Below are 10,912 nucleotides of genomic sequence, written 5' to 3' on the forward strand. Positions count from 1 at the left end.
TGGCCTAGGAGCAACTTCTTGGAAACAAAATGATTGTGGCAAAAACAGCAACTGCAAATTACTTGCAACGGTAAAATTCCTTACAAACTCATATGACAAAACAATTTGTAGTTAAAACTGTAGTATATATTGTTGTGATTGCACTTATGAATATTGTGTCTCACATTGAAAATGTAAAAAAAATTATATAAGTAGACAAAAATTTATTAAGTTAGACTTTTGGATTAGAATGGTGTCCACACATGTATATTAATATAGGTTGCTTTGTCTTCATAAATGAACAGACTTTAAGGCTCGACTTCGTCACAAATGGAGTGATTCAAGGCATTACATTCAAGGACCCCAAAAGTTTCCACATTAACGTTTTGGGATGCAACAAGTTGAAGATCCAACATGTTACCATCACTGCACCCATAACAAGCCTCAACACCGACGGAATCCACATTGGACGTTCAAATGGGATCACCATTTCGGACACAACGATTGGAACCGGTGATGATTGTATCTCCCTTGGTGATGGAAGCAAAGATGTTACTATCCAAAGAGTTAAATGTGGACCAGGCCATGGAATTAGCATAGGAAGCCTTGGGAAGTACTTCAATGAACAACCTGTAGCTCGCATCAAAGTTCTAGATTGCACCTTTACCGACACAATGAATGGTGTAAGGATCAAAACATGGCCTTCCTCCCCTTCTGCCGGAACTGCAGACGATATAACTTTCAAGGGTCTTACCATGAATAAGGTCGGCAATCCTGTCATTGTAGATCAAGCGTACTGCCCATACAGTCAATGCAAATCACAGGTAAGAGCGTGCGAAACGTTCATTTCCCGTCTTTTTTCCATACAACTTTTTAAAAAATTAGTCATTGCGTCTGTACGGCCTTCGCGGGCAAGGGCGAAACTAAGATTTTTTGTGTGAGTATATATATAATCCCTCTATGTGTGTTCGCGCATTTATGAAAAATTATTTATGTAAAATTAAATTAGCCAAAAAATCTAATAGTCAAAGTAAATATTCAAAATTTTAATATAACGGTATCACAAATACATAATAATATAATTAAACTAATGACAAAATAAAATACGCACAATTAATAGGGTCTAGGAAAAATGGATTAGAAGAAGAAATGCTGGAAAACAAAAAATTAATTAGAAGAAGAAATGAAATAACACAATAAAAAGGAAGTTATCTAATTTTTTTTTTAAAAAAATTAAAGATGTTGCATTTTAATTAGTACATTGGCTAAAAAAGGCATGCCTTGTTCTAATGCTGCCAAATAAATTTCAGTACTATTGCTCTAATAAATTTCACGCCTACCTCTTAAACACACTCATTAATTTCAGTATTATTATCTTTTGTTTGTCATTTTGTTTTTTATAGGTTTATTTTTTTGTAAAGCCTTTGTGTAGCTAGTTTCTATAAAAAGTTTCTTATTATAGGTATATTTTCTGTCGTATACTATTATAAAAAGTTTCTATATGACCTTTATTTGAAGTACAACGTGTGGCAGGAGTTACAATTTTTCTTGAAGTGAAAACCTACACCTTGCCGGGGCCTTATAAAATTACAAAGACTTTAGAAATCCTTGGGGTGCCATATGGACCACAAGGCATGGGTCTTACAAATCAAATGATTATTGTTTAAAAAGTTTTTTGGGGGTGCCATGAACCCCAAGACATGGTGCAAGTCCGCCCCTGTTCACGGGTGAAGGAGTGGGTCCTACAAATCAAATGTCTGATTTTTCAAAAAGTTATATGGGAGAGACAAATTGTTCTCACTTAATCTTACGATCATATTTTTCTTGGTTTTAGATTCCCTCTAGAATTAAGATCAGCAATTTGATGATTGACGACGTTCAAGGGACTTCTGCAACTCGGGAGGCTCTCAAGATTATCTGCAGTAAGGATGAACCATGCCAGAACGTGAAGGTTTCAAACATTAACCTTTCATACCTTGGAGCTGAGGGGAAAGCTATGAGCGTATGTGAAAATGTCAAGCCCGCGGTCTCTGGCACGCAGAACCCTCCTATTTGTCCTCGCCATTAAGTAAACGGCTAGTAATTAGTCGGTATAAGCAGTAGGAGGCCGGAAGCTGAAATAAATTCCCTTGCGGAAGCATATAAGTTGTAATATTCTCTTTCAAACGTATACATACTAGGGCTTGTGTTCTTATGATGAACAAAGCAAATTTGCATGTAATGAAAGTTCTGATGAATTAGTCAAATAATAGTGGTAGACAGAAATAACATTCTACGTACGTACACTAGTATCCTCTTTCATTTGTTCTCTTATATATATATATATATATATATATATATATATATATATATATATACTTCAATAAAATTATTCAATTATCCAAAACCGTTATCCAATAGTAGAATTGACAGATTTTTTTTTTTTTTTTTTAAAAAAACGAGGAGAACCCTGCATGCATCATGGTCCACCAATTAGATGCACAGGTAAACTTCCTATTCATATATAGAGTGGTCTCTTTATGCATGGCCCACCAATTATATTAGATATGATATTATATTAAATCACTACTTAAATTTTGGACACCCACAGTAGCTCCTCATGATCTAGGTAAATTCTAGACACTTGGAGTGACAATTCACCTCGAGGATTAGGCAAGTTGCAAATTATTTTTTGTTGTTAGGACTCAAATCAAGGACTCCCAGCTAGGGGTGTTAAATGAGCCAAGTTGTTCATGAATTTGGCTTGGTTGGGCTCGGTTAAAATCGATTTGGTCTTGGTTCGAATAATAAAAATTAACCGTTTGTAAACACAAAAATCTGTTCCAATACTAAATGATATATACATATTCATATAAATTTGGCTTGACTCAAATAATGCTCGTGAGCTTCGCTCATATAAGTTAATTTGATTTGATTAGTTCGGGTTTGCTCGTATATATTTATACGATGAACATATTCAAGCTGCTACATAAGGCATTATAACAAAAAATAAAAAAATAAAAAATAAATCTTAAAAAATTCTTGCCAAACAAACTCTTAATGTTTTAGTTTTGAAAATATAAAACAAATGGAAGAAGGAAAAATAAAATGTTATCAAATAAAGTTATGGTATATTGTCCCCTTTCCCCTTCTTGCTTAGGAAAAGAAAAAAACAGACAAAGTATGCTGTAGTTTTTCGGCTATCTTGGCATGTCGTACAGCATTGTCAGAGCTATATAATGTGGTGGTCTAGTATAATATGGTATTACTAGGTTGGTTGTTATGGTGCCATTTTAATGATTTAGGAAAAACGTAAGCAATTACATTTGCACTATTATTTCAAAAGAATTAGTCAAGTTGTAAATTGAGCTCTTTATAATCGTCTATAAAAATCAGTCTCATCTAGTAAACCAATGTAAAACTTAACACTTTTGAAATTCTTTATAATCTACCAAGGATGGAGCTAGCTTTCAATTTGAGGGGGACCCAGGGCCAAAACCTTTTTGGGGAGGGACCAATTGGCAAAAAATGCCATAAATTATTATTTTTTTACCTTAAAATTTTTTTTTTGCCTTAATTTTTTTTTCTTGTAATTTGTGGGGGACCAGGGTCACTACCGGCCCCCCCTAAATCCGTCTCTGTAATCTACTCATTATATGTCAACTAATATTCAATCTTTTCAATATAGGTTAATCATAATTTGACCAATTTAATTAAATGAGTCAGATCTCTTAACATTAGCTTGCTAATTTCGTATTGAGTTCGTGTCAGGCTTTAAATATTTTTATTTATGAAATAAATAGAGTAATGCTAGGTACTATCTTTTTATTCTCCTAAAATCTTCCTAAAGTTGATGTGGCTTCAAAATCACAATTGGATCAAAATTCAAGTATGATTCATCTAAAATGTAATAGTGATTTTAAAAGCCACATCAGCTTTAGGAAGATTTTAGGAGGATAAAAAGATGATACCTAGCATTACTCAAATAAATATTCATTAGTAATGATTAATTGAAGGCTTTATTAAATCAAGGACCTTAAGCAACCGCCTAATCCGCTTAGCTGTGGAGTGGAATGCTGCACTGACTGATTGATATGTTATCTTGACCATTTCTAGATAGCTTTCTATCCAGAAGCTGTTCAATTTGTTTCAAAAAGAAATGGAGCGAACTTCAGTTAAGAGCTTGACCATTTAAGGCTAAAAAGTTAGTGTGACACATATTATAACATCTAAGTTGGGTAGCAATTGGTTAGAAATTTTAATGGTCTGAGATTCTGAATTGCACTATAAAAGGCTCAAAACAAATTAATTTAGTTTTGAACTTAAGTAAATTAAAGTGCTTGAGTTTCAATCTCAATCCAAATTTAGTTTGAGGGATTTTTTGTTTTTGGTTTGATTTTTTTTTTTTTTTTTTTTTGTTTAGATGGGTAACCCAAACAACAACCCCTAAACAAAGTGAAAATAGTGGAATATAAAATAATAAAGTAACCAAATGGTTAAATAAATGACCCGATCGATTAAGAGAATCAAAGTGGCCACAAAGGGTTGAAAACAAAGGCAAAGTAAAGGATTCCCAAAGGAGCAACCCTTCCCGTACCCTTGTGAGAACTAAGGCAACACAAGTATTGTAAGTGGCTGAATCTAAGCCAATAAGGGGAGGCCACACCACAATAAACAAAATTGGCCGTCACACTCCGGAAGGAGAAGTTACCACAAGCAAGATAAAGAGTTGAAGAGTAGAAAGACTACATCCCACAGGAAAAAAAAAAAAAAAAAGAGAGAAAAGAGAGAGAATCCAAATTCTTTTGTGAGAAACCCTAAGCCAATTTCGCAGAAACTAATGGGGACAATGGAGGGTGTAGCCTTTAAGGTGGCGCTATCTGTTGTCTGTCAAGGCCATTAGGGAGAAATTGGATTGTGTTTTGGACGGTTGTGTGGATCTGGTTATTTGTTTTCTCTATGAATTTCTTTGCTTGATCGGTACAGATTAATTGAGTTTGAACGTTTTCTCTCTAGGCATTGAATTTACCTAGGGCAGAAGGAATAGTTTTCCAAGCTGCTTGGATTCGGCTGTGGAAGTATTTTCTATCAACAATGGCAGAAGCACAGATGGCGGACGATTTAGCCCGAATGTGGGGGTGTCTATCTCTCACGGAGGTGGAGGGGACGGAGATGGAGATCCAAAATCAAGCATGGGAGCACGGTGCACACAGGGGAAAAACTTGCTTATTGGGAAAATTGATTGCAGACCATTTGGTGAGCAAGGAGATAATTCGCAATACGTTAATGCAGAAATGGAAACCATCAGGAACACCATCTTTCAAAGTGTTGGGAGACAACCTGTTCTTGGTGGATTTTGTGAATGAGAGGGACAAAATTAGAGTGTTGGAGGGGAGGCCATGGGTGTTTGAGGGAAATCTCTTTGCAATTGAGGACTATGATGGTCTGATTCCCCCATCAAAATTCCCATTTGATAGAGCAGCTTTCTGGGTCCGGATGAAAAACCTTCCTTTAGCATGTATGAGTTTGAACGTGGGAAACCAGATAGGCTCGTCGATGGGGGTAGTTGAAGAGGTTGATGTTGATGAAGGGGGCATGGGATGGGGGGAGTCCTTGAGGGTCAAGATAACACTCGATCTGCACAAACCTTTGATGAGGGGGAGGATGCTTAAAATTAATGGGTCTTCCATGTTGATTACCTTCCAATATGAACGGTTGCCGAAATTCTGTTTTCGGTGTGGGGTGATTAAGCATGGAGTGACGGGGTGTGCAGAGAGAAGAGACACCCGAAAACAGAACACACCAACAGAGTATGGTCCATGGATGAGGGCTCCATCACCCAAACGGGTGTTGGGTGGCAGATTAGGCCACATGGGGGATAGACGAGAGCCATCTCAACGGGATAATGAGGAGGGTCATGGAAAGCAAGCTCAGGGACGCTGGTTCTCACCTAGCAAAACCAGACCACCACGAAGGAGCCCGGACACGGGTGGTGCACCACCAGATGCGGTGGAGAGAGAAGAAGAGTCACCAACGGCACGAATAATGAAAAATCAAACCTTTCCTTTCAAAACCCAATCAGAAGCCCCGAAATCCGCTAATGGAGAAATGAATGGAGATTGGAGAGCCGAAAATCATGGAGGTTTTAATGCAATGAATCAAAAGGAATTTTCCATGAAACAGGGGGCTGGATTGGCAGAAAGTGAGGATTCAAATATTAATGGGGAGCCGAATATGGAGACTAGAATGGAGGGAAGCGAATCCACACAGGTTTATGAGGAGCCTCGTGCTTTTAAGGAAGGAAGCGAAAATCAGGGCCACTTAAATGAATTATTAAATGACTTGGCGAGTAATGAGAAGACAGAGGACTCATTTGTGCATGGGAGGGGGTATATTCGCAAGACACAATCTTTAGAAACAGATGGGGGACGTGGAGTTTTCAACCAATCAAAGAGGCCAGGTAACTTTTTTACTATGGCTGACGTGGAGAAGAAAATGCAAGGTAATTTTAATGGAGCCCCAAATGTAAGTCGAAGAACCAGTGACAATACCTGGAACCGTAGTGTCAGGGGGGGTCATGGGAAAAAATTGGAGGGCTCTGGATTGGAGAATCAAGGAAAAAGAAAGGTGAGGGATTTTTCAGACGAAGGAGGGGATGTAGCAAAAAAAGGGTGTACGAAAGGAGGGCGCTTCAATAAGCCATATAGTGGAGGGATGAAAGAAGACAACAATGGATCGGGAATGGCGGTGGCTGGAAATCAGCCCCGCCGACCGCAATGAGCATCATGAGTTGGAACTGCCGAGGGCTTGGGAACCTTCGGACAGTTCGAGAACTTCGCCGTTTGGTGAAAGAGAAGAAACCCAATATAGTTTTCTTAATGGAAACTAAACTAAGGGCCCCCAAAGATGGAACGAGTGCGAATTCAGTTGGGCTTTGAACATATGATGGCGGTAGACTGTGTGGGTAAGGGAGGTGGGCTGGCTCTTTCTTTTATGGAAGACAGATTACGAGGTCGAAATTCAAAATTACAGTAGACGGCACATAAATGCAAAGGTGTCTTCCCCATTGTCGGCATCACCATGGAAATTTACTGGCTTCTATGGTCACCCGAAAGCTAGCAAGCGATCAGAGGCATGGAGCCTACTTCGTTATATTGCTAAGATGGATCCTACACCTTGGGTCTGTCTCGGTGATTTTAACGAAATACTCAGCTCGGACGAAAAAGTCGGAGGTAGTAGGCGTCAAAGGGGTCTAATGGAAGCTTTCCAAAATACCCTAGAGGTGTGTGGTCTCTCGGACTTGGGCTATAGGGGACCCAAATTTACATGGAGCAACTGTCAAGAGGGGGATGATTTCATAAAAGAGCGTTTGGACCGTGTGGTGGCCAATCGGGAGTGGTGTGATTTGTTTCACGGAGTGGAGGTATTGGTTGGTGTGGCCATATGTTCCGATCACTCCCCAATTTTTGCATTGTTGGAGAATCAAGGCACGAGGCAACATGGGCAAAGGAAATTCCGTTATGAGGCGGGTTGGGAATTACACAAGAGGTGCCGTGAAATTATTGAACATACATGGAGGAACACAACAGACTTAGTGGACCCGTGGAAGCAATTATTTTATAAAATGGAAGGGTGTAAAAATTCTTTGCTGAGATGGCAAAGCATGGAGGTAGGAAAACCCAACCGTTTTTTCACCAACCAATGCAATAAGTTGGCTGAAATGCAAGGTCAGGAAAATATCTCAGAGGTGGGGCAGGTGCTTGCTCTCCAGAAAGTCCTACAAGTCCAAATGGAACAAGAGGAATTGCGATGGAAACAAAGGGCAAAAGTCAACTGGCTCTCTTTTGGTGACAGAAATTCCAAATTCTTTCATGTCTGTGCAAATCAAAGGCGGAAAGTAAACAAAATCAGCCAAATCAGTGATGAGAGAGGAGACTTATGGAGGACGCAGGAGGATATAGGAGGGGCTTTTGCAAATTATTTTGGCAATCTTTTTTCAACGGCCGGGAGAGGGGACTATGAAGGATGCTTGGCGGCAATGGAGAGGCGTATTACGGAGGCGATGAATGAGTCCCTGTTGCGACCATTTGTGGAAGAGGAGATAAAATTGGCTTTATTTCAAATGTCACCTCTCAAAGCCCCTGGGCCAGATGGCTTCAATGCGGGTTTTTTTTTCTTCAGAAAAATTGGGATATCGTCGGCCCTGAGGTTTGCAAAGCTACACTTTTCTCTCTAAACAATGCAGTTATTGATAAGGATATAAACTCTACTCTCATTGCACTCATTCCAAAGATAAAACATCCCACATGTGTAACGGAATTCTGACCCATAAGCCTGTGCAATGTAATATACAAGATTATGTCGAAGGTCCTTGCTAATCGGCTTAAGGTGATATTACCTGATATAATATCACCAAATCAGAGTGCTTTTATTCCGGGAAGGTTGATCTCGGATAATGTATTGGCTGCCTACGAAACCCTACACACGATGCAATCTCGGATGGGAGGAAAGAAGGGCTATATGGGGATAAAAATCGACATGAGCAAGGCATACGATAGGGTTGAATGGGGTTTTTTAGAGGTGGTAATGGAGAAGATGGGTTTTGCGCCGCTTTGGATAAAACTTATCATGATGTGTGTTTCCTCGACCCAATACGCTGTTTTGGTGAATGGGATACCCACGGGAAAAATTATACCGACTCGGGGCATTCGACAAGGCGACCCTATTTCGCCGTATTTATTTTTGCTTGTTGCGGAAGCATTGAGCTCTCTTCTATCTCGGGCCGAAAGAGATGGCGAGTTGGAGGGAGTCCCCACCTCAAAGAGGGGTCCTCGACTCAACCATCTATTTTTCGCTGACGATAGTTTATTATTTTGCAGAGCGGATGTAGATCATTGGAACACCTTATCAAGCCTCCTTTAGAAATACGAACTCGCCTCGGGACAAAAATTAAATACCTCCAAGACGGCCATTTATTTTAGTCGTAATACCATGGAGGAGACTAGAAACAGAATTCTCGAAATATCGGGTCTCCCAAGTTCCCAAAGATACGATAAGTATTTGGGCCTACCGGCCTTGGTGGGTAAATCTCGTACGAAAGAGTTCAAGGGTATTATTGATCGGGTATGGATGCGTCTACAAGATTGGAAGCTCAAATTCCTCTCTCAAGCGGGGAGGGAAATCCTACTCAAGGCGGTGATACAAGCTATCCCGACATATTGCATGAGCGTCTTCATGCTCCCCAAAGCTTTGTGTAATAAGCTTAACACGCTTATGCAAAAGTTTTGGTGGGGTGACTCGAACATACATTGGATGAACTGGAGTAAGATGGGTGAAGCGAAACGAAAAGGAGGGATGGGGTTTAGGGACTTTGTATGCTTCAACAAGGCACTTCTTGCTAAGCAATGTTGGCGTTTGTGGCACTCGCCGAACAGTTTAGTGGCAAAAATAATGAAGGCAAAATATTATGGGACCGGCTCAATCCTAGACGCCCAATTGGGGTCAAAACCGTCATATGCATGGCGGAGTATCTTGGGTTCATGTGATCTTCTTAAGGAGGGACTCTTTTGGAGAATTGGGAATGGGGACCAAACAAAAATATGGGGTGACAAATGGATTCCAATCCCCACAACTTATGCCATACAATCTGCCCATCGGTTGCTAGACAAAGAGGCTAAGGTGGCTGAACTCATTAATAGGGATACACATGTCTGGAAAAAAGGGCTGCTTGAGGAGTTGTTCTTTCCTGAAGAAGTTAAAGCTATTTTGACGATCCCTCTGAGTTGTACAAACCGAAGTGATGTTCTTACTTGGAGGGGGACGACTAATGGTCTATTTACTGTTAAAAGTGCCTATCATATGGCAAAGGAGAAGGACCTGCAGATGAAGGCAGGGAGCTCCACCACTATGATCAAACATGAGTTTTGGAATACCTTGTGGAGGCTACAAATTTCAAATGCTGAAAAAAATTTTCTCTGGAAAGCATGCTATGAGATTCTCCCCACCAAGGCCAATCTTTACAAGAGAAAGGTAACCAAGGATGATTTATGTCCCATGTGCAGTTTGGCTGCGGAGACGTGCTTCCACGTCCTGTGGGATTGCCCATCGGCGAGAGACGTATGGAGTGTAAGCATGAGAAAATTTCAGAAAAGCTCCTTCTCGGGACCAACTTTCGGTAATGTGGTGGAGGATGTATTTGAGACATGTGGTGCCGATGAAATTGTTCTCTTCGCAGGATTGTCACGGAGGGTGTGGTTACGACGGAATGAAGTGGTGCATGGAGGTCCTTTTACACATCCAAATACCTTGGTACATCAGGCGATGGTCCACCAAGCCGAATTTACTGCAGCTAACGAAACTTCACGGGAAACCCAGTTCCCTACTGTGGGACCGGGTGTGCGATGGACTGCTCCACCAAGGGGATTCGTGAAATGCAATTGGGACGCTGCCATTTGCCCCAAAAAAGGTCTGGTAGGAATGGGGGCTGTAATCCAAAATTCTGAGGGAGGGATTGTGGCTGTTCGGAGTAAGGTCCTAGAAGGGCGACTAGATCCTTGGGCTGCAGAAGCTTGGGCAGGGGGTCAAGCTCTCAGATTTGGTATGGAGTTGGGTTTGCATCACTTTGTTTTAGAAGGAGACTCAAAAGTGGTAGTAGATGCTATCAACTCTGGGGCCTCTAACTGGAGCAAAGTGGGGCATCTAGTGGAAGACATCTACGTGATGTTAATAGAGTACTCTCAGTGGAAAGTCCAGGCCGTGGGACGTGCAGCTAATATGGCTGCACATTCTATTGCTCGAATGGCTATTAGGGAGGGTTTTGGGGGAACTTGGAGGGATTCTTTCCCAGAATGTATTCATGCGATTGTCAGGGAGGAGAAATGCCTCCTTCTTTCAGACTGATTTATATATGAGATACTGAATTCTTATAAAAAAAAAAAAAAAAAAAAAAGGTTAA

General features: G+C 40.5%; 1 protein-coding gene across 1 annotated transcript; it reads left to right on the forward strand.

Moving 5' to 3' along the window:
• Positions 1-4: 4 nt before the first annotated feature.
• On the forward strand, positions 5-2,236 carry LOC132180677 (exopolygalacturonase-like; the record flags this gene model as incomplete). Its single annotated transcript, XM_059593579.1, has 3 exons — positions 5-70; positions 285-803; positions 1,814-2,236. Coding segments are annotated over 3 exons (819 nt in total), but the record flags the coding sequence as incomplete, so codon positions are not given.
• Between the last annotated feature and the right edge of the window lie 8,676 nt (positions 2,237-10,912).

Source organism: Corylus avellana, chromosome ca5 (assembly GCF_901000735.1).
Source record: "Corylus avellana chromosome ca5, CavTom2PMs-1.0".
In the NCBI taxonomy this organism is placed as follows: domain Eukaryota; kingdom Viridiplantae; phylum Streptophyta; class Magnoliopsida; order Fagales; family Betulaceae; genus Corylus; species Corylus avellana.